At 38.1% G+C, this 25,540-nt stretch overlaps 1 protein-coding gene across 3 annotated transcripts in view; it reads left to right on the top strand.

Annotated features, from left to right (window-relative positions):
- Nucleotides 1-25,540, top strand: part of grid1a (glutamate receptor, ionotropic, delta 1a) — a 293,828-nt gene that overhangs the window by 226,757 nt on the left and 41,531 nt on the right. For all 3 annotated transcript variants that reach the window (XM_084393494.1, XM_084393495.1, XM_084393493.1), the window contains exons 5-8: nucleotides 2,283-2,336; nucleotides 9,323-9,496; nucleotides 23,546-23,707; nucleotides 23,869-23,988. In XM_084393494.1, the coding sequence (XP_084249620.1) occupies nucleotides 2,283-2,336; nucleotides 9,323-9,496; nucleotides 23,546-23,707; nucleotides 23,869-23,988 (510 nt within the window). The remainder of the gene's footprint in view (nucleotides 1-2,282; nucleotides 2,337-9,322; nucleotides 9,497-23,545; nucleotides 23,708-23,868; nucleotides 23,989-25,540) is intronic.

A 25,540-nucleotide genomic window follows, 5' to 3' on the forward strand; every position in this document is an offset into this window, starting at 1 on the left:
ATTTGCCATTAAAGTTGGATCATGTGCTACTTTATGTTCTCTATTTGATTGCTGTAGAAGATGTCACAGTACAAAAAGGCATAAAGGTTCTTTGAAGGTTGAGATGAAGAAAGAAGGGATCAAAAGGGATCTTCTTCCTGAAATCAAGAGTTTCAGTTGAATAAGCCAGGCAGACTCACTTTTCCTGGAACATGATTGCAATCATGCATACTCTTGTTGATCTGATCTATTGTGCAGTTCAGTAGAAGAATCCAGATCAATATTTCCAAGTTAAAAAAATAAAATAAAACCCAAGACACTCTTCATTGTTTTGAAGCGTCCATGCAAGCAGCGTTCCAGCCCCTAGCTGTTTTTTTATATTTTCCAGCATCCGATGTGCACTTGAGCAGGAAAATTACTTCTTCTTCTTTTTGCTGTCTGTGTCTGACATAGAAATACACTCCCACTATCTTGTTCTGTGTAGAATACACATATATTGAACTCGGTCAGGATGTTTGATAAGGAACATTTTTGATCAGTCTCCTGCAATGTGGTCTTATCGTCTCATTACTGCCTGCAGTTAGTCCAATATATTCCCTAAACATGAAAGCTAGACTGTCCCTCTGGAGGTGTTCCTATCTTCACTGTGTCCACTGTCGAGATTCACACCAAGATATCCAACAATCGCTATTCCATTTCTTTGACAGGTTGTGACTGCATTGCATTTCTACCCACAGGACTGCATTTATGTACCATCTGGAATTCTGTACCATGTACTGTCACTGTAACATAAAGTTATAGTTCACCCCAAAATTGAAAATTCTCAAAAAATGTAAATGATTTACTCATCCTAATTTTGTTCTAAACCTGTACTACTTTCTTTTTTTCTGTGGAACATAAATAATATATTCTGAGATCTTTCTTTCTTTTCTTTTTTTTCTTTATTTTTCTCGTCCATACATTGAAAGTCAATGGTAACCTAAACTTTTTGAATGAGTTTGCAGCATTCTTAAAAATATAATATTTTGTGTTCCACAGATAGAAATGCATGCAGGGCAGTTAAATAGTGGCAGAATTGTCATTTGTGGGTGAACTATCCCTTTAAAAGGTTAGTTCACTCAAAAATGAAAACTCTGTCATTAATTACTCACCTTGATGTCGTTCCAAACCCATAAGACTTTTGTTTATCTTCAGAACAGAAATGAAGACCTTTTTGATGTAATCTGAGAGTTTTCTGTCCCTCCATTGACAGCTACGCAACTACCACTTTCAAGCCCCAGAAAAGTAAAGACATCTTTAAAGTAATTAATCTGACTGTGGTGGTTTAACCTTAATTTTATGAAGAGATGTGAGTGCTTTGTGCAAACAAATATGTATTTTTTATTAACAAAATATCAATTTCCAACGCGTGTTCATGTAACAACGTCTGCTCTCATGTCAACATAACACACATGCCTCGTTTTGCTCTCGAAAAAGCACATTGGAGATTAATATTTTGTAAATAAAGTGGTAAATTATGTTATTTTTTTCGCAAACAAAGCACTCGCGTTTCTTCATAAAATTGAGGTTAAACCACTGGAGTCACATAGATTACTTTTGTGATGTCTTTACAACCTTTCTGGGCCTTGAAAGTGGTAGTTGCGTAGATTGTCAATGGAGGGACAGAAAGCTCTCAGATTTCATCAAAAAGATCTTCATTTGTATTCTGAAGAGGAACGGGAGTCTTACAGGTTTGGAATGACGTGAGGGTGAGTAATTAATGACTGAATTTTCATTTTTGGGTGAACTAACCCTTTACGATTGTGCCATTCTATGGCTTTGTAATGTAAATCGTTTCCATCAACCCCATTTTGTGCCAAAGAATTGTGACTGACAGACACTCTCATCAAGTGCAGTGTGGTTTACACTGCATTAATTAGACACTTAAAATATGCACTAATTACTTTTGAGTTTATTTTTTTATTCATTCATTATTATGAATATTATGTCTGCACATATGTGAGATTTGACCTTTTGACAGCAGATTCAAAACATTAAAAGTAAAGTTTGCTTTTTAGATTGTTACAGGAAGCAGGCATTCTAATTTATGAGAAGTGCACAGAATGTGTTCTGAAAAGTTGAAATAAAGCACATATAGCAATGTTTCTTTCAATGTTTGAAAGTATATTTTTTTTTAAAGAGTGTCCTTGGTTCTCTTTGCGTCATGCTTGAGCTTCTAATTTTGGTATGCAGACCAAGAGGATAGCTGTTTATTTCAATCTTAGTAATTTTTTTGCATTCTTTTGTCTCTTTGTTTTCTGCAGGCAGTGGAAACGAATCTAGCATCCAAAGATAGTCACTGGGTGTACGCCAATGAGGTAAGAACATAACTCATTTGTATCTATTTTTTAAAAGAGACATCAACCTCAAAGCTGTTTGCAGTCAGATTCAGAAAACAGCCCAAATTCAGTCTGCTGTCGTCATATCCAATTTCAACTTCCAGTGTTTGATATATGGCACATCTCTCATTCAGTATGTAATATGCTGTCACCATGCTAGAGCAAAGCTGACAGTGGATTATTGCACTGGCACAACTCAGAGCCACAGTTTTGCTCTCCTTATTCCTCCCTCTCCCTCACTCTGTTGACTGAGAGTTGGATGGAAGCAAGACCTCATTAGAGCCCTATAAGCCAATAAGAGCTGAGCGCGAAAAGTCTGGCCCAATAAGAGCGGAGTGCAGTGGATGGGATGAAAACTCTGATTCTGTTTGATGTGTTGACACCAACATCAACATTCTACATAATAAAATGAAAAAGAATCAGACAATGTCTTTATACAGAGTGAGTGAGAGAGAGAAAGAAAACTTTGCTTTTAGTTTGGTTCTCTGGGAGTACCTGACAATATGACATCAAGTCATACTTGAGGGGTGTTTTTTTTACAGCACACTACAAGCTTATCCAAAAGCACTCTGTCTATCTCTCTGTATCCCTCTACGCTACTGACCAAACAAAAATGTGATTTCAAAACCATTCACATGGAGTAGGAGTCATCTCTTTCCAGAAGAACATGGATGTGGGTATTTGATCCCATTCCGATACATTTCAAAAAATGGCAGTTGTTGTATTTTAGGGTTGTTCACCCAAAACACCCTCTTCTATACATTGAAAGTGGATAGGGGCTAAGAGCTGTTAAGCACCAAAAAGGACAAAATGCACCATACAAGCATAGTAAAATTAAGACTAGAATGATATATTTCTAGTTTTCTGAACCCATATGATACCTCGGTGTACGAAAGTCATAATTCATAGCTTTGAAAATCATGTGCTCAGCGTTCACTTACGTCAGACATACAGGTTTGGAACAACATGAGTGACCAAATTATGTTTAATTTTTGGTGAACTTTTCCTATGAAGAAAAGATATAGCCTGTAATTCAGGGGTTTTCCCACATTCTTTTTCAGGCCATGTAGTGCATCTCTCTCTCTCTCTCTCTCTCTCTCTCTCTCTGTACAGTATATGTCCTTGAATCAGACTGACTAAACTTTATGAGACATTAAATCATAGGAGCTGCCCACTTAACGGGGCAGTGTCACGCTCCACTTCAATCTGTGAAAGCATGCACAAGATATTGTTATTTTTAGATTTATATTTGTTTTTTAAAGTTAACTTTCTCACTATGAGTGCACTTCTCTGTTAATTATTCTAGACCTCACTGATAACAGTAATACTTTTACCACCAAGTTACAGTACAGTATGCACACTTAGATAGTAACTAGAAAGGAAATGTAAATGTACGTAAATCACTCTTTTATTATATCTGGGTTTTTTTTGTTTTGTTTTTTTACATATGCATCTTCAATCCTATTTTCAGCTCGTTTCAATAAACAAATTAAAGCACAGTCACATTAAACCTAGAAATGATAAAACAAAGCAATTCATGATTCATTACCTGTTGAACTAGAGAGGTTTAGATGTTCACTGAGTCACATCGCTGTGATGCTTCTGTTTTGTCTCTTATCCTGAATTGAAGTAATTTAAGTAATTTGCTTGTGCCTCAACACAAAGCAGAAATGAAGGTCAACACAACAACTATGAACACAAATGAAGCCTCTACGGTTGTCGTTCATCAAGGTCATGACTCATGGTGGATCGTCTGGTGTAAGTTCATTCATTTTAACCTGGATTTGGTTTATCGGTGTTTGAAACACAAAGTCAAGTTTCATACAAATGATGCCAAATATATATATATATATATATATTTTTTTTTTTTTACTGGAAATAATTTAAATGAAATATTGAGGGGGAAAATATTAACTCTGTTTTTCCTGTGATGTCATTGTGACATCGTTTCATTAAGCCAAGCTCAGGCACAGATGTGTCTTAAGCTATATTCAGGGGATCTGACCTTTATTAGATGTCAGAACGTTCTCTTACTGTCACAAACGCTTGAAGTTTAATTAAATGACATATTTCATGCTGCATGTTCAGGGATTCAAACATCTGTGGTGATTTAATTACAGACAGTGACATCAGAAGACCTGACTCTTCTGATGTCACCTTGATCAGTAAAAAGTTTTATTGTCACGAGTAAATGAATAATTAATACCTCCACCTGGGACTTGTATCAGAGATCATTTATATTTTGGGCCGGGCTGTTTTGATTAATGTGTGCTTATGATCTCTGCGTATTCTCCTGCTACTGTACTATTTTTTGTCCAAAAGCCAACTATTAGACTGCATTTAAAGGTCAGTGAGTCACAAGCTAATTTATATCTCCTGTTGTTTTTTAGAGAACTAATTAAATCTACTGTAGTGCAGTTTTGTGCAAGGAGTTTTTTTTGTAATTGTATCTTTTGACATGTGCCATTCAATGGCCATACCACAATTCTATGTTCAATATGTAAGACACATTACTGTTAAAAAATGGGGTCAGTAAGGTTGAATGAATACTTTTATTTAGCAAGACTTACGACAAACTTTTGAACGATACAACCATTTTTAATGAGAACAAGTTAGAGACATACTCATAAGGAAAATAAATACATAGGACTAAATAATGTTCAGCGTCATAGCAAAGGTTTTTTATTTATTTATTTATTTCAATCGACATTTATTTCTTTAGCACATTTAAAAACAACACAAGTTGACCAAAGTGCTTTACCCTCTCAAAATTACCAAAGACAAATACACAATTGACAATTCACCCAGCACACATCACTATTCAGACTACAAACACCTAAGGGCAATTGTAAGCAACAGAGTAGAGATGCGTTTTCAACAAAGATTTAAAACATTCAAACGAGTCACAAGATCTAATATGCAGGCTTTTGCTAAGCACAATCTCCTTTAGTTTTCAACCGTGATTTAGGAACATTAAGGAGGAAACTCTGCAATGATCTTAGGGGTCTAGCAGCACAGTGATGTTGTAACAGACTTGAAATATACTCTAGAGCAATACCATGTAAACCTCTAAAAACCATTAACAAAATCTTGTATTGCACTCTGAAATCAACAGGAAGCCAGTGCAGAGAAGCCAGCACGGGAGAGATACTAGAACATATCTCCGTGCCAGTCAGAAGTCTGGCCGCAGCATTTTCCACCAACTGCAACCGAGAAAGCAAGACAGTCCCAGATATAAAGAATTGCAATAATCCAGGCTGGATTAAATAAAAGCATGAATCACAGTCTCCATATCTTTAAAAGTCAAGAAGTTCTACAATTTAGCAATGTCCCTCAGTTGGAAAAAACTACATTTAACCACGCCATTGATTTGTTTATCAAATTTCAGCTCCGAGTCAAAAATCGCCCCAAGGTTCCTTGCTTGAGTGTTGACATTGGTGGCTAAAGGGCCAAGGTGAAGTGCAAGCTTTTTTGCTAACTTCATTTAGCTGCAGAAAACTAGTTGCCATCCACACCTTTATTTCATCCAGGCAATCAATCAGATATGTAAGTTTGGAGTCATCATCACATTTCAGAGGTAGATACAGCTGGGTGTCATCTGCGTAACAGTGAAGCACCACATTGTGTTTTTGACAGATTAATCCCAGTAGGAGCATATATAAGGAAAACCAGAGAGGGCCAAGACATTAACCTTGAGGAACCCCTGACCTGATAAGACAGGATGAGAGGATGAATTAGTGGTCCCTAGTTCCACAGCAAAGGTTCTTCCATGTAAATAGGATGAGAATCACATTGAACATCATAACAGATAACATAACAGATCGTAACAGATCGATAACATAACAGATCGCTTTCTAGCCCTAGATAACCAAAGACTGTCACACAGCCACAGCCTAACACACATGGTGGGTCTCGAGAGAAGAAATGTGCTTAAATTCAACACAGAGAATCAATGTTCCCTCTAATTTTTTCTTGCTGAAAAAAACCTCTCTCAAAAAGTCATGCAGAACAGTTTGACTCTACTGTATATAATATGGTCCTATAATGATATGAAAGCAAATTTACCATTTTTTAAAGATTTTAAAATATCCATTATTTCAAGCCTATATTCTTTAAAAAAATATTAATTTTTTTCACGTCTCTGCGTTTACATTGTCTCTCCAATTGAGATCTTTTGTACCGCAATCATCAAAGTATTATAACAGCAACTGATCATTTTGTTTCTGTGAAACCTGTAAATTGCATTCACCGATTCTAACTCAATAGAAACAATAACTTTGTAGCGGTTGACTCGAACGCTGCAATTATTTCTTAAACACTAAAATACAATCAAATAGCTTTCTTAAGACATTTTGCTTCTGCCTTCTGCATACATATATTTATGAAATTCAGCTATTTTCTGCCTTGGTGTGACATCAGATACGCAAGGCCGTGAGAATGTTGTGGAGAAAACTGGAAAACATTTATTGTACCTCAGGTATAGCTGATATTCAAGAAATAGTTCAGTTTCAGTTTGTAGCCTATAGTATATTGCAGATCTTTAGAAGTGTTTTGACTATTCTCAGAGGGACCAATCCGTCATTCCTGGCATTATTTTTCCTTCATATGTTGTACTTTATATTCCTGAAAGTAGTTAAGAGAATAGGATTAATTCTTAACTCCCTGAGGCTTTAGCTATTCTTTAGCTATTTTATGAATTGCACTCAAAGACTATATGAACTAAACTATAAGTTTTAAGGTCTTTATTTTCTCCCTTTTATTTCTTGGTAAGTCAGAGGCACTTCTGACTTTTGATTGATATGTTTTGATGCTAATACATTATGAAATGATATGTATCGTGAAAAGTACAAAAAAATGTGAGTTGAATATTAAGCGTAGCGTCAGTTCTGGCAGGTCACGTTAGTCAAGCTTGCATCATCTGACACTCAGTTGATCCACGTCTACCTATAGGAATACGACACCTATCACTGTATACATATATAAGCTCCTTCAGTATTATCAGCAGCTATCGCGTTTCTCAGGAGCTAATTACCCTCCTCCATCCCCAGCTCCTCCTCTCGTGCACTCAGTATTTGGCATTCTGATTCCCCTTGAATCAGAATAAATTCTCGAATTATGTTGTACTTTAAAATCTTGAATTAATGATATCTGCAATACATTCATGTTGGTTCTGTTCTGTTTACCCTGAGGGGGGTTATTGCTGCTCTCCCAGCTCTTATCCATGCTAGGCTGCATGGATGCGCAGGGAGTTCTCGCCCAGAACAGAACCATACCGCCAATCCTAACTGCTAATTGTCAATCGTATTTGACGATAGTGGTCCTGACAGAAACCCAGTTCTGCTACTCTGACCAGCAAGAGATTTATGCATGTGTCAAAAAATTGTCAAGCATTTATTTCAGCGTGTCCTTGTTCTTTACTTTGGCTGTATTTTCATCCCTTATTTCAGCAGACATATATTTATGAAATCAAACTGATATTTTATTTATTGCTTTCTGATATATATTTTTGTGTACATTCACATGCTGCTTTTTTGTTGTTATTTTTATTTTTTATTTTTTGAGACCACAAATGTTATCTCGACATCAAGGTCCAAATTTATCACCAGCCATGTTGAAGAAAACTGCTTAAACCAGCTTTTACTGGTTTACTGGTCTTGGCTGGTTTAATCTGGCCTAGCTGTAGCTGGAAGGACAGCAAGCCTCCTAGCCTGACCAGCTGCAAAAAAACAACAACCTAAAACCAGCCAAAAGACCAGCCTGACTAGGTTGAGACCAGCAAAGCAATGTAAGTGGTTAAAGCAGAGAAATATTCACATTGCAATCACTGGCCAGTACTTGTTTTAAATGGCTATTTATTTTGCACACTTTAGCATGTTTACACACTCTAAAGGCTGGAATGCACTACACAGCATTTGCCATGATTGACACTAGTTGCCGGAAGTCTGAGCCAGTCTGCAGATTCTGTGCTGTCAAAGTCAACAGGTTTCACTGAAATTTGCATAGTGTATAATAAGCACAGGCAAAAAGTCCACTTGCAGAACTTCAACGATTAGTATCCTCAATTCCCCAAAATGCAAAAAGTATAATTAAAAGGAAAGGTGATGTGAGACAGTGGCAAACATGCCCCTGAACCGTCCCAACTTTTTTGGAATCTTTTCTTTGTAATTTTGTCAGTTAAATAAAGGTAAAGAGAATCACAGCTTGTAGCTGCATCCGAAATCGCATACTGAGTTGGTACTAAATTTGAATTTGACCTTAAAAAAGTGTGTGTTCTATATTCTGTAGTGTGAATATGGGTAGTATTAATGAAATTTGGAGGTACTACTTAATTCATTATTTAATGAAGAAAAAATGATTTGACTTTATTTTGATTGTCCCTTTAACACATTCTGTTGACTATAAGTAACGTTGCACCTATAGCTCTCATTAGAGTATTAGTAGAGTATTAGTAGACTGGTTGGGTTGTGGTTAGAATAAGTTGACATGTAGTTGCAAAGTTATTTATAGTCAGTAGAATGTCTGTTGGAGGACCATCACAATAAAGAGTTAGCAGATATTAAGCACAGTCTACTAATAATCTAATGAGAGTTAGCTGGCATGTAGTTGCAAAGTTACTTATAGTCAACAGAATCTTCAAAAGGGACCATCAAAATAAAGTGTTACGGAAAAAATAAAGCAGTCTAAGTTTTTAGGCACTTGTAGGTCAGCTAAAAACCAGCTTGGTTTAAACTTATTTTTTCAGCAGGGATGTTTTATGCTTTTGGACCAAAGCAATGTTCTCTGTTTGCTGGGACAGTCCTCAGTGCAGCCAAGGGTTTAATCTGTATGTTTGGTGGCTTTTTTTTCTTCCTCTTTTTTCTTTTTGCCAGTAGATTTTAATATGCCTGTCTTCACACTACACCATTGTAAAACTGTGTGTGTGTCTGTCTCTCTCTCTCTCTCTCTCTCTCTCTATGTGAGTGTAGGAGGTTAGTGACACAGAGATCATGGAGCTTGTCCACAGCGCTCTGGGCCGGATGACAGTGATCCGGCAGATCTTCCCCCTGTGGAGGGACTCCAACATCCGCTGCATGAGGAACAATCATCGGATCTCCTCGTTGCTTTGCGACCCACAGGAAGGGTACCTGCAGTCTCTAGAGGTGCGTATCTTTTCAAGAGTGCAGTGAATTCATATTTATTCATCAGAAAGTGGTCTATAGGTCAAGGTCAAATTAGGTCATCTTCAATGTAGTCTCACCACAGATGGCATATTTTTGTAGTGTAATCTATTTCAGATAAATCCGCAACCTAAACAGCACATAAAAACAAAACAAATACCGCAGCTGGCCTCTTTCTATAAGAGTTGACCAGAAGTTCTGGCTACAAGGCTATCCTCAGCAAAGCTTCTTTCTTTTTTTTCACTGAGCTGCTGAAAGCAGCATGATTTACAAGAAATTTCAAATCTGTGGCCTTTTCCAAAAGGTTATATTGTATTCATAGTGCATTTAAGATACTTGGCAGCTGCTTTCTTGCAGAAAAGGAGTTCAGTGCATTGATTTACTCCAGTAGCTCAAGTCTGAATTTATCTATAATTGTCTTTTCATTACAGCTTTGCATTTGCAGTTTAGAAGTATCTGTAACGCTGCATAATGACTGCAGTAACTGTCATGTTTGTTTTCTTAGTTGTATCCTTTAATTTCTCTAGAATCTTAATTCAAAACAAGGTTATGCATGACTGATCCAGATTAGCCGCCTGTGACCTGATGATTTTACCCGTTAACAAATATTATCTTGTTAAGTCACAGACGGTACGCTGTAATTGTGAAAACATTCCCCTCCCGTTTACGCAACATTAAAACACTCTATCTGTTTCTGGCTGAAACAGTATGAAAACATTGTTTGGGTCTTAGAATCCATTTTCCCTCTTTTAGAGCAGATGGCAAATCCATGTGTCTGTTCTCTGGGGCTCAGTGTCTCAATAATTCATGAAGAAAGAGGGTTACATACCAGCTAATGCCAAAGCAGCACCACAAAAGGACAAATAAGTCCTTTACAGAAAAGAGGAGGAGATATGCGAGATGTTAGGAGCCGCTGGGATGCCTCTCGCCCCTCGATTGGTGCTAACGATACAGTGCAGGTTGAAAAGAGTAAGAGATTGAATCTTTGCTGTGGCAGAATGGCTGTTTTAATTAACTCGAGAGGTTGCAGTCAGCATTGTGATTCCCTCGGGCCACGGGTCTCCATGCGCCATGCTGACAGTTCACGCAACGCTGAATAAAAGCTCTGTGGGTGCCATGCTTTTATCCATCTAATTGATGTCTTAATTTGAACTTCATTCATTCAGATTTAAAGCTGGAGTCCTTGAAATTGTTACATTCTCAGAATGTTTACATCTAGACGTTTAACACATTGACTGGCTGCATTCGATCATATAGTGTCCTTTGTTTTGTTATGGATGGTTGGGTTTTTTGCATTGCAACCATAGATGGTTGGAGAAGGAGTTGACAATAGGCAGCAAAGGTGACAAGATATTAGGACAAAACACTAATGATTTCTACAAGTAAATACAGCGCTAAGAAATGTTATAAATGTGCAAGATGGAGTGTGGGGATTAAATTTAGAGTTGGGGATGCCTTTCCAATTCAAACTGGTAAAAACAATTTAAGGAAAATAAATGATTTATATCTTGTTTCAACTCAAATGCCTCAAATAAGCTTGTACACATAAATGTAGCATGTTCTTGTTCTGTGGTTACACAATTCCCCGGGCTTCTCCAAACTAGCTTTCCTTCTGCAATTTCCACTTCTGAATATTTTGCATTTCCACCTTATTTTTTAACATGAAGCCTGGTTCACACGGGACGATTTTAAAATTGTCGGCCGATTTTCCAAACCTGAGAGACCCCACACACGGCGATAAAAAATCACGGGTCTAACAGTTTTGGTCGTACAGTGTGTGGTGCGCAGCCACACGGCAAAATCAACACATCACACACGAACCGATTTGACTCCCGAGCATTCCCAGGTCAGACGGGAAATCTGGCAAAATCCCTCGAGATCAAACGTGACTTACAAGTAAACAATCATGGCGGACGAATAGGACGCAGTACGTGGCGATAGTTTGTAGTTTGTTTTTAACCGAAAAAAAACTCCATCTCCGACATCCACCGGACTTTCTGGTGCGCCATGCGGCCGGCTGTTTTGATTTTGTTTCCCGGTGCTTCCTCGCCGCCTCGTCACCTCGCTTTCTGATTGGCTACACCCACAGTCCACAGGCTGCGTGCTCGTTTGTCTCCGGGGGACACCACACACGAGGAGAAATCGGGCGAAAAAAATCCAACATGTTGGATATCCCCGATTTGAGATCGGAGCGGTCCCGACGTCCTTCCGAGCAGACGAGAGCAGTCTTAACACACCACACACGGCAGGAATATCTGATCAGATTATTTTACGATAATCGGAGCATCCTTAAGATTGTCGGAAGGGGTGAATCGGGGCTAAAATCGGCCTAATTATCCTGCCGTGTGAACCAGGCTTAAGATAAGGCAAGGTTATTTGTAAATTTATGTCTGGCTTCTGGTGTCATCTGCTTCTAGTTATTTTTAGCTGTACAAAACAGCTTGTTATGCTGCTTGATATTGCAAACTTGTATTTCTTACCATAGTATTTTAAAGAGGTCCTATTATCAGGGTTCGTACGGGTGCTTGAAATCCTTGAAAGTGCTTGAATTTTGATATTGTGTTTTCAAGGTTTGAAAAGTGCTTGAATTTTGGATAAAATTCTTGAAAATGCTTGAATTTGTAACTGTATTTCTTTCACAAGAAATATCTTTCTGATGAAATAGTTCTTTATTAAATGGAGGAAAAAAATGTAGCCCTTCAGAATCAGATACAGATTGATTTGCGTTACGCTGGCCAGAGCAAAAGTAGGCGGAGTTTTCATTTTGATTTCCGCGGTTGTTTGGATGCACCGTTTTTATTGGCCACGCAGCGCAACAGTTGAACTATTTTAAACTTTGACCGCGGCGTGCGCGCGAGCTCGCTGAGCTCCGCTTGGCTTTGGTCTGAGTCGTGCGGCGCAAGCCATTGAAATATATCGGTTTCATTTCATAGCGCAGCGCGGTCCGCGTCCTATCTGAAAGGGCCATTAGTGACTGAGAGTACTTGGTGTGATAATGTAATGTAAGTATTGCATGTCCGTTATGTCACGTTCATTTGTGGAATATGCAGTGAAAATTGCCAAAATTACAGAACTGTAACGTGCAAATTAACTTGCAAACGTTAGCCCAGTGCATAACAACAGTTGTTGATAGCTGAACTGAAATCAGTCAGTGTCATAAGAAGTATACTGTTACTGTAAGGTTTAGGATGGCCCTATGCAATATTTACACTGCTCTATTCCAGTAAATGTATTAGCTAACGTTATGTCTTGGCCCAAGACATCTTGGCAATGAAACACATTTATCAGGCAGGTGCCTGTGCACTCAGATATTGTTCAAACCGTGTCTATATCAAGAATGTGTCCCAAAACGGGAAGGCCTGTCAAATATTTCTGTTCAAATCCTAAGTCTTCATATTTGAAATTAATTCAGTTTTACAGCCTATAAATCACATTATCTGGTAAGCAATATTTGGACATTAATATAATGAAAACTATATTATTCATATGCTTTAGGCCAGTGGTTCTCAATTCCAGTCCTCAGGACCCCCTGCTCTGCACATTTTGTATGTCTCCCTTATTTAACGCACCTGAACCAGATCATCAGCTCATTAGGAGAGACTCCATGAACTGAACTGAGTGTGTCAGATAAGAGAGACATACAAAATGTGCAGAGCAAGGGGTCCCGAGGACTGGAATTGAGAACCACTGCTTTAGGCTATATCAGGCGTGGGCAACTTCGGTCCTGGAGGGCCACTGTCCTACAGAGTTTAGCTTCAACCCTAATCAAACACACCTGAACAAGCTAATCAAGGTCCTCAGGATTACTAGAAAATTACAGGCAGGTGATTTTTTTCAGGGTTGGAGCTAAACTCTGTAGGACAGTGGCCCTCCAGGACCGAAGTTGCCCACCCCTGGGCTATATACTTAGTGATACATTTTGAAGAATAAAACTTGTGATTGGCTTAAATATTAGGGCTGCACAATATATCGAAATATTGCAAATGTATATATTACAATATGCATAATTGCATATCGCAACGGCTTACAATAACTGGGGTCATGAACAAAAGACAAAGAAATCACTCACTGCTTTTGGCTGAATAGGCTAACTTTTGTAGCTTTAATAAGAATCGATATATTTAATTCATGCAGTGAAAACTAAGCAGTGTTTATTTTTACATTTGATTAATCAGTTTCTGTTGTTAAATATATAACCCTAATGTAGGATAACATGAACCACTAAACCCCAGTGATGTTAAAATAACACTTCTTATGCTACAGAACACTGATGTTCACTGTCTTGAAGTTGTAGGGATATTTTCTTATCACAAAAAAAATGTGAAACACGTATGTGTAGGTTATATCATTTTAAAGATATTTTAAAGATAATTTAAGTTAATCTGACACACTTTAAGCATTATCGTATCGCATATTGAATATCGCATTATTTAATGAGTTATCGCATATCTCATTTTTCTTCAATATCGTGCAGCCCTCTGCTATTATGAAACATTTGGCTGTTTATCTCTTTTGATGTGATAAAAACACAAAATAATAATTTTAACTATGTATTGGTATGTAATTTACGGTAGTGTAAGGTGCTGGAAAAAGCTTTAAAATGGACCTGGAAAGTGCTTGAAAAGTGCTTGAAATTGACCTTGGAAAAAGTGTACGAACCCTGTATTATGCTTTTTCACTTTTTCAACTTTAGATAGTGTGTAATGTTGCTGTTTGAGTGTAAAAAAGATCTGCAAGGTTACAAAGCTCCACTCCAAAGGTAGATATCTGCTCTTCAACAGAAAACACTTTTCAAGAACTACAACAAACGGCTCATTGGGACTAGAATGCACTTCTTCCGGATCTTGTGAAGTCACAATGTCACTCATTTAAATAATCCCCGCCCACAAAATATGCAAAAAAAGGGGGTGAGACCTGGTTGAGCTGCACTAGAGAAGACGAAGAAGAAGACCTGCTTTAGTAGCGTGTTGTTGCCATGTCGAAGAGACACTGTTTTTTCCACCCCGGTTTCAAAACCCCTTTGTTTGGCTTTCCTAAAGTGGACGAACTTAGAAAACAGTGGTTACAATTTATTTTTAACACTGTTCCTGAAAATTATAACCCCAACGTTTATCTGTGTGCTGCATATTTTATGGAGAGTAGCTTCCAGAATCTAAGAGAATGCATTGCCAGCTACTATGGGTTGCCAACTTCTGGAAAGGAAAATAAGGGACAATCGTGGTTCTTTATAAGGAACAGAATAAGGGACACTCAAAATATGTGTACTGCACCACACAGTGTATGTCGTTTCAGTGTCTGCAGGTAAGCATGTGTATAAAAGATGTATAAAATGTTCTCAGGTACTTTTGGGTCATTCCCTGTGAAATCAACCATATGGTTCAATGGTTCAATCTATATGGTTCAATCTCATAGATATAATGTGGCTCCATGTTCAAATTGTTGAATTTTACCCATTTTCTAGCTACAACAACAGATATTACAAATCATCAACCTCTATTCAAAAATTATGTTTTTGTTGGTTGTTTTTTTGTCAGGAAGATGCCATAGATGGCATAACATTTGAAAGCATGATAACTGAATGTCTTTGAAATTTCGACCAATAAAGCTTTTATTTTATTTTAAACAATGACACTTAAATTTTTAAAATGTTGTTGCAACCATGTAGTGATGGGGACGAGACCGCCTATGCCGAGTCCGAGTCAAGACCGAGTCTTTGAAGGGTCGAGTCCGAGTCGAGACCGAGTCCGTTGGTTTTCAAATTCAGTCGAGTCCGAGTCAAGACCGAGTCTTTGAAGGGTCGAGTCCGAGTCGAGACCGAGTCCGTTGGTTAACATGGGAGGATTTGAACTTGAAACACGGAGTGTACTGACGCCATGGTTAAAACAACATTGCTTATGTTTGTTCATGTTTATTTGAGGCTATAAATTAATTAGAAGATCGGTTCACGAGCAGCTTTAACTGATGCTCTACAGCGATCTGTCACGGCACATTTAAGAGCCACAAAACGGTATTTATTGTTTAAATTTCTTTTAAAAAATGACCAAATTTGAAAGGCGAGACTTTGTTCAATATGTTTAATATCAAAAGTAACCGAAAAGTAACCTGTTCTGTCCTGTCTGTCAGCGTGTTGTCAGTCTCCTCTTTGCTCCGCGATGTATTTTTCACTGCGTGAGAACATGGTGTGGCGTGAGAACGGCTTGTCGGACATAGCGACAGTAACTAAGGGGGCGGGTCTTTGCGAACAGTCAATAAAAATTTTCTAGTGGTATGTATTCTAGTGGACTAGTGATGGGACGAGACCGCCTATGCCGAGTCCGAGTCAAGACCGAGTCTTTGAAGGGTCGAGTCCGAGTCAAGACCGAGTCTTTGTAAGAACAAGTCCGAGTCGAGTCCGAGAAAGCAGAAATCGGTCTCGAGACCGGACTCGAGTCCGAGACCGGACTCGAGTACTACATCACTACAACCATGTATGAATAAACGAAAATGCATAGGCCTATTTTTCAATTAAAGGGAATTTGGATTAGTATGGGCTGCTTTTGGTGCTTGAGACTTGGTTATTTTGTGTTTCAATAATGAGGTCCAAGAATACGCTACAAGGTACTTAAATGTAAAATGTTTTTCTCAATTGAACAACATTAACTTACAACAGTGAAAGACAACTCACTGATCACGTCTTCCCTCAGGGAGATTGCGTGTTTTCTTGCGTGGTTGAATGTTGGACTCATGAGCAATAATCATGTTTGCATTAACCCAAACTGATTTGCCAAAATCAAAACGCGGACAGTGGAAGGGATTTGCTGTTAGCGTGACTCCCACTCGCTGTGAAGCGGGAGCGACCAGCCAGCATAGGAATCTGCTGGGTCTTAAAGCCTTCCGCGAACGTCTGTGTTTACAAATCAAACAATGATTTGGATCAAAGGTATAATTAATTCTCAATTTAGAGCGTATGCCTTAGTATACAGTTCCAATGATTTATGTTGTTGCTACTATGTAAACAAAGAGGAAAGCTGTTTGGCTTCGCTAGCCTGCTAGCTAACATTACAGTATTGATGTAGTGTTTAGCTACGGAGGTCTCGCTTTTGTAGGACTGTTCACCAATCCTTAGGATCTTACCACTCTGAAATGTCCTGTAAATTCCATGCTTGTAAAGGTTCTGCATGATCCTCTTGTTCGTAAGCATTCTCAGTGTCTCGAACTGGTATGGCAAAATCAACGCTATTGTAAATTTTTACACCTGAGCAGATGAAACTCGTGGTTATGGTAAGGGGCGTGACATTTCCAGAACATTTTCTAAGCAGTTCGCCAATCACAAAACACTGGCCCAGGTAATCAGAGCACTTTTCATGTTTCGGAGGAGGGGCTTAATCGAAACACGAACTAAACAGGGCCGGGTTTCCCGATAACGATGTATCTTAGCTCTTAAGAGCGCTTTCTACGTGCAAGGTTACGAACGCTCGCAGCAATTCCACGAGCGTTTCCCAAAAATGCACTTAACATGAACGCGCGAGAACGCGCTCTACGTGCTACTTAAGAGTCGCTGTCCATTCGCAAAGTCCTGAAATATAACCTTATATGGAATCGTATTCTGAACGTTTAACCTAATAATTGTCATATGTTGTGGATTAGCAATCAAGACAAGTCTATATAAAGCACCTACAGGCGGAGGCACTGACAAAATGGCAAAATTTTTTTTAAAAAACACGAAAAGATACCTTTCAAAAAGATTAAATTAATGTCCTTTTAGAGGAGATAGAGCGAAACAAAGATGTAATTTTTACCAGATTTAAAGGATTTTTTGTATTTATTTTTTTGTTCATTCATTTAATTTTGATTAAAATTATTAGATTAAATTATTATTATTTTTTTTTTTCTGACCTTTTTAATTATTTAATTTATACATTAATTTAACCAACAACATAAAAAGAGTATTAAAGTGTACAATAAAGTACAATCAAAACCTTATATTATAATCACATTGCATTTGAATAAAGTTAAAGGTGTAATCTGCCGGTTGTCCTGCAGGTGTCCTCATAAATCTGTCTTCTTACGATGCACTTGGGGATGTACGATTACTCCAGAGCACTCATAGATCTACGAAGATTTTAAAGTGCTACTTAAGCTACGATGCTTTTGGGAAACAGACCATAATATTAAGATCAGTCGTACGATCGTTTTTACGGCTTACGATGCTTTTGGGAAACGCAGCCCAGAGCATTTGAGACACTGGGAAGAGAGATGCTGCAATAATGTAAAATATTTGAAATATAATTCGTTTTTGAACAATCAAGCATGGTCATTTATTCTAGTACACCCCAGAAACAAAATCAAGACTTAAAAGGGCATAATAGGACCCCTTTAATATATTGTCATAATTATAAACACTGGTTTATAGCGCAAGTAGTTTTACGTTTACTGCACTGTGTTGTTATTCTAGTTTTACCTATAGTAGCTAATGAATTGGATTTTTTTATATATATATATATATATATATATTAAAATAGAAAGCCATTACTTCAAATTCTAATAAGATTTCACAATATTATTGTTTTTACGTTATTTTTAAACAAAGAAATGCAGTGTAAGACACTCAAAAACAACATATTTTTATGTTACGTATTTAATGAAAAACAAAATAAAAATGAAATAAAATGTCCATTTTACATAATTTTCCTGCACCTACAGAGTGTTTAGTCAGATGACATTTATGGAGCATGTGAATAATTTAAAAGTAAGCCCATGAGAAAATGGTCAGATTTAAGATCACTTTCTTGTGCCAGCACCAGCTGAGCAACTGACATTGATATGAATGTGAATGCTAACAGATAGCTATCTTATAGACCTCTTTGATAGGCACTTTTCAATGCATTGGATGCATTGTGGTATCATCAATTCTCAGTGAGAAACATGCTGGTTTTAAAACAAGTCATTCAACATTGTTAGGAATCATGCCGGCTTGCTCGCAGTCACACAGAAGCACACAGAGAAGTTAAGTCACCGATTCATGTTATTTGTTTCTTAGTAACTGTGTGAGTCTTCACTCTACATCAGTAGTAAGCTGTTAAAACAGATAACATGTTTTGTCTCACTTGTGGGCCTTGACTCATAATTCCACAGTTTCACAGGGCTTTCGAAGCCTTAAATCCATGTCAAGGATATGTCTGACTAATCGGACAGCTGGCAGGGCGTTCTGAAGTCTCTTCAACACTTCTTAGGGCACGAATGAGGAGCATCAACGATCAAAAGCATGTGACTTTATGTAACGGGAACATTAGCAGTTTCTGCATTCACGTAACTCTTACATGAGCAAACAGATTGTGCCTTGACTGCAAACCCATACGAACATGAACATGAGTAGGGTTGTGGACAGGGTTGCCAACTTCAGCAGAGCAAATAAGGATCACTCTCCATTACTTTATACCACATATGGCACTTAAGATTTTAGTAAACCATTCGTGGCAAGTTGACCATGTAGTAAACTAACATTAAACACAGTCACAGCTGTACGCCTGCAGCTTTATGCGTGTATACAGTTATGCTTGACTGAATTAAGTGCAAAAAATGCATTTGAAATGCAATCACTTTGATTTTGGTTTACTGGCATATGACTTAATTGCATCTGTTGTAAAACGAAACAGTTTTTCCGTACCATTACATGTATATCTGTTTAGCCTCTGCCTAGACACTTTTGGGAGATGCGAGAGCGAAGTAGTCCAGTGATAATTAACAGGCAGCCATGGTGAACGAAATAACTGGAAGACGCAGTACACTGCTTAAATCAGCAATTTTTCGCGGCTACTTCCGGCGTTCTATTGTGATGCGATAATGGCCTATTTACACAATATTTTACACAAATTAACATTATTGTGTGTGTACATTAAAAAAAAGTCGGTTTTAGCCAGATTCACAAAACAAAATTTGAAATGGGAAATTGTATTTCCCTTTCAAAAGGGAACTCACGCTACGTCCCCTAGGGGTCGCTATGGGGGAATGCCTTCGGCATGACCGGTGTCTTAAGTGGGAATCTAAACACGACAATGAACTTGACATTGCAGCCTACAGGTGAGACAGAGAGTATAAAAGGGCACCTGTGCCAAACGTCATCCTATTATTGTCTTCAGGAGACTGTTTGTTTGAACGTGTGATCTGAACAGGCAAGTTTATTATGGCCAGCACCAGCACTGCGAGTTTTAGAATGTGTGTTCATCTGTGTCAGCGTTTTCTCAGTAGAGCAGGAGGAGGCTGATGAGGACGACAATGTTGAGCGCTCTCAGCCCGCCTGCCCCATATATGCAAGCTGTTGGACGTTATGTCTCGCGCCGTGGAGAGTTTAGATCTGCCGTGGAAACGGGAGAAGCAAATGCCCTAGAGCTTGGCTAGGCGATAAAATAGTATCCTAGGTCGTTAGGCTGTCTGGGAGCCTCCTTGGACGCTGGCTTGGATATGAACATAGTTAGGCTTCCTCGTCATCCTGTTGAGGCCTCCATTCTTGAGAAGCTTCAGTCTATGATCTCTGCGGGTGTTCACCATAGGAATGAGGATTCTTTTGAGTCCTTTGACTTAGCTCAACCAATAGGGCACGCATCCCTTCAGCATGTCGGTGTGGGTATACCATCCCCCCTAGTGACCCCTAGGGGACGCAGCGCGAGTTCCCTTTCGAAAGGGAACGTCTCAGGTAACTATGGTTCCCATAGTTTTGCCTTTGCCATTCCCCCATAGCGACCCCCAGGGAACGCAGCGTCTCGTTTCCTATTCTCAGGGAACTGTGGTTACATGAGTAACCTGAGATGTTTTCAATCACAGATGGTGATACAAAAGTGAAAGTTCTTTGAAGTTAGCATTGAAAAGGGAATTGCGATTTCCTGCTGTGACATATATTCTTGAACGAGAAATGTTTTTAGGACAGGGCTTGTAAAATAAAAAATTGTATACCTTCCAGCATCACTCACTTGCACTCTTTCCTCTCTCAGTCACGGCGTCATTCCCTCTATCTATGCATTGATCTGCTCATAAGTGTGTTGTTTTGTCAGGATCACATGTCTGAGGGGACATTGAGTTTGGCCGTGCGGCCCCCATACTCTCGTCTCCTTGACAATAACAGCGCTGTCGTTGAGGGTGTCTTTTCTCTCTCCAGGTGTCTCTCAGCACGACAGCTGCTCTCTGCAGGAGCAGAGTCATGCCAAATCTCCTGCAGCCCTCTTTATTTTCCTCTTGCTCTCTGTCTCAAACAGAGTCAGCAGACACATTCACACAATCTGTCTTTCACAAAGTTAGAGACCAATTTTAGTATGTGGTTTGGTGTTTAGCCCTATTTAGCTACATTTTTAGATGTTTTTAGACTAAGGCCGCCTACACACTGGAGGAACTGACAGAACATTTGACAGATAGCAATGCACAAGTGGTTTTGAGGGTGTGAAAACAGCCGAGTCAATCTGCAATCATGCAGACGTCTGAACTGGATTTAGTACAACAGGAAATTACAACAGGACCTTTCATTGGTCAATGGATGATTGTACTTTTGGTTGCATGATGAAGAACTTCACTTTCACATACCTTTATAACGCACCATTCCTATTGGAGTCAATGGATTGGCATTGTTCTCTGACGTAAACTCTATTGTGTAGGCACCCTTGTTAGGGACTGAGTGCATGACATACAATAAAACACTGATAACTATCATTATAAAAGTCATGCTTACATGATATTTTGAAATTACTAAACAGATATCCACACAAGACATACGCACATTGAATAAGCTGTAATGTAAAAAATATATATCTTTTAAAAATATGTGTGCCGATTTGGTTGTGCTTAAACCATTTATCATCTTTACCCGATAAATGAATACAGCTTAAAGGGAAGTTTCACCACAAAATATAACCTCTGTTATCATTTACTCATCCTTATGTTGTTCTAAGCCTGTATGACTATACTTCTATCTTTTACAGAACTCAGAAGGAGAAAATGTAAAAGCTTAATATTTATTGGATTGGTTTTGATGAAAACAACCTGAAATTTAAGCAATTGCATTGTAAAATTGCTGTCTTTACTGTTGCTTTCATTTGTGCCATCCAGAGATTCACACTCCAGTCCAGTAGGTGGCGTAAATTCACTTTTTTTAAGTTGGTGTGCCATTAAAACACCAGAAGTAGTAGTGATGGGAAGACTTTTCCGCAAACTGGTTCTTTCAGACAGTTTGTTTAAATGAACCGGTTACAAAAAACGATTCACCAGTTTGTTAACGTAATCATGCAATAATATTGTTAAAGCATCCAATAATGATGTGAATCGCAGATGTTTTACATCTATTGTGAAAATCAACTCACCTTTTTACATAAACCATGAAAAAAACTTTAAAAAAACTTTAATTTCAGCCCCTGATTGAAGTCAACTGCTCAATTTACACTTGCTTGTATCTGCAGCTCATCCGTCCTTCGCGGACATGTCCGAGTCTGAACTGGTTCCTCGGTTCAGCGTACTGGTGACTCAAGAGCTGTTGTAAACATTGAACTGCTATCAGTATACTGCTGTTGACTTGAGAACTACTGCCATCTGATCACTGTTATATTTTTAATACGTTTTATTTGTTAAACTTTATGCTTTTCAGCAAAAGACATCAGAAACATAAATTTTGCCCCCTTTATGAAACCCTTGCCAGACAGTTCTCAGCATGTCGGTGTCACAAAGACCATTCACTGTTCTTCAGAATAACTCATGGAGGTCGTTAAATGCCATTAAAGTGTTTATTTTAGGTTCTCCCAAGCCAGCAAAGTACAGGGGCTCACAGGTGCCAAGGCATGAAAAATTGAAAAAAAAGAAAAAAAACTTCAATATAAAAACACAAGAACCTTGTATCAGGTCTGTTCCTTCAATCAAAGTACTCAGCAGATACTGCATTCACTACCAACAGTCTTAGCCCTCCTGATCACTCAATTCTGTGAGAATTTATACACCTGGGTACAACCATTTCTCAGCAATAATCACCTGGGAAAGTAATTAAGACCATAAACATGTAATACATTCCAAGTAACAATAGTATGTGATCAAGTAACCAGTTCCTTCACCACACAAATTCAAATAACAGTACAAGCTTCAATAAATACACTTCCATAGTAATTAGAGGAACTAAACATCAATAACATCAAACCAATTCCCCCTCTTTTCCCACCACACTTGGTATCTCCCACTCCCCATGATGCAACACAGTACAGGTATAAAAGCATGAGAAAAGTCCATTCCAGTCTTTTACTCAAATCAAGATGTCCGCCACCATATATGCTGATCCATGCGATAATCAACAGTTTGTAGCAAACTTTAAATGTCCTCTGAGTTAGTGCTCAGGTGGCCAGTCTGAAACACAACAGTATAGTTGTAGGTATATATTTTTGTGGCTAATCCATCTTTCCTGTTGCTGGTACTTCAAGGTAAATAAAGAGTCTTTTACAAACCAAATGTGTGTACATGTGTGTGTTGAAAGGGCTAACAAGGGGTCACAAGAGCAGAGGGTAGCTCTGTGACAGTCGGACATATCTGTACTGTTCTCAGTTCAGTGTATAGTTGGACTAACTGGAACGCTGAATGAGTTGGCAAAAATCGGCAGCATAGGATCATATACTCCTGGATATTGTGACTGTCAGACATGTTTCAAAGTGAGTTTTTATTGAATAACTTGTAGATCTGTACTGACTCAAGCCGCAAACTGGTTCAGATGGTTCAGTCCGATTTGGTGAACTGGTTGAACCAGTTCACTAAAAAGAACCAGTTCAAACGAACGATTCATTTGTGAACTGGACATCACTATGAAGAAGCAGGTTAACATGTCCACCGCTTACTGGACTTGAGGGTGAAGAAAGTCATACATGAGGGTGAGTGAATGATGACAGGATTTTCATTTTTAGGAGAACTATCCCTTTAAGATATCTACATGACGTTATGCATTGTCAGGTTAGTAAGTGTAACTTTTGTGAGATGCGCATGTAAAAAAAAAATATATATATATATGTTCACACATTTGTTTGGTCTATGTGTCTCTAGGTGTCTAGTCTGTACCTGTATGACAGTGTGCTGATGTTGGCCAATGCCTTCTACCGGAAGTTAGAGGACAGGAAGTGGCATAGCATGGCCAGTCTGAACTGCATGAGGAAGTCAACCAAGCCCTGGAACGGAGGCTGGTCCATGCTGGACACCATCCAAAAGGTCTAAAGTCACCTTACAATTAATCTCAATTACACTTAATTTGATCTGGTTCAGTTCTCTTCAGTTCAGCCTAGTAAAGTTCAGTAGTGTTCAGTAAAACTGGTCTGGTTTGAATGATGAATTTCTTTCTGAACAGAAGTCTTATTTGTCGTTCTCTTCAGGGACGGATTTCTGGGCTCACTGGTTTAATGGACTTCCGAAGCAATGGAGCGAACTCTCATGTCCAGTTTGAGGTCCTGGGGACCAGTTACAGTGAGACGTTTGGAAAAGATGTAAAGCGGGTGAGTGCAAATCTTGTGAATGGGTGAGTGGAAGTTATAAATAATGAATGACTTAAGTTCAGATTATTTTAACAGCACTATTTGGCATGTTATGGGGAAACTCTGCCTGTAATGCAGTGATTTTCCAAAGCTTTCTCATCTTGGTTGTCATCTTATTCAGAAAATGGCAATATATGTGTTTTATACTAGTGCTTGGGAAATTTAAGGCATAAAATAAGAACCCCCAAATAGCACAGCAGTTAAAACGACATATAACCAACACTGGCGCACTATATGGTATGCTGGATGCTGTCCTTTATTTTTAAACCCTCCTCTGGAGACCTGTTTCAGAGGTGTGATTCTGCAGATAGCTAGATAGGCATGCATAGGATTTTGCACCATTATTGGCATAAATGTATGCTGTAAGATTTTGTTGCTATTCCCACTGACTTATTTATGTAGCTGTATGTTTTACCCTTTTCTTTTATTTATTTATTCCATACGATCTGTCCGGAAATGCACAAAAATATTTATTACTCTTGCTCAGTTAATCTGTTGGACATGCATTGTAATTCTTTATTCTATCTATCTATTTATCTATTTATCTATCTATTTATTTATTTATTTATTTATTTATTTAATAGAACTGTTCTGTTTTCACTGTTTCGTGGCAACAAAGTGGTCTAATATACCTGGAGCAAGCTATTCACTAAATTGCAGTTGCTCATTTATTTATTTATAGAGATGCTGGTATCTTTGTTTTGTGGTGTTCAGTTTGGGTTCCATTCTGGAAAAAAAAAATGTTTTAACCAGTTGCTTGATCTCTATATTAGAACCATTGATCTATGTCCCAAAGGTAGGATAGGATGGTGATGAATTTAGATAAAGCACCCCGCCTCCACCACCATATAAATTGGTCACTGTTAAAACATACATCCACTACAAAATAACTTATAACTTAATTTATTTATTTATTATTTGATATATATTTGTTATATTATTTGTGATATACTGTACGTGTATTGAAAGGACAAATTTGTTTTGTTGAGTATCCTCACAAGCAGAGTCAAATGAGTTAAAAGAAGTTTAGTTAACTAACGAAACCTTATTGTAAAGTGTTACCGAAGTTTTAAATGAACGTAAAGTGACAGCAGCCTAATAAACCTGCTGCTGTTTGTCATTAAGGATAATCAAAGAACAAAAGAAAAAGATAAAATCACTCACTGCTCTTGACTGAATAACATTTGTAGCTTTAATACGGATTAATCATTTTAATTTATAATTTATGCAGTGAAGACTGTGAAGTGTTTGGTAACTTTATTCAATTTCTGTATACATGTATATCCTACCTGTTAGACCTACATACAAATCTTAAAAGGTAACATGGGTCAAAAACAACGAAAACGATAACTTTTTGTGCATTTTAACTAGTAAAAATCCGAACTGATCTGACTGGGCCTGTAGGAAAAAAATTGAGCCCCGATATATTGAAGGGCATAGGTAAATATGACATTTATTACAATGGGTTTATGGGAAGGTTGTTTTAAGTTCACTTAAATTGAATTTTTTTAAA

This window comes from Rutilus rutilus (assembly GCF_951802725.1).
Source record: "Rutilus rutilus genome assembly, chromosome: 21".
In the NCBI taxonomy this organism is placed as follows: Eukaryota; Metazoa; Chordata; class Actinopteri; order Cypriniformes; family Leuciscidae; genus Rutilus; species Rutilus rutilus.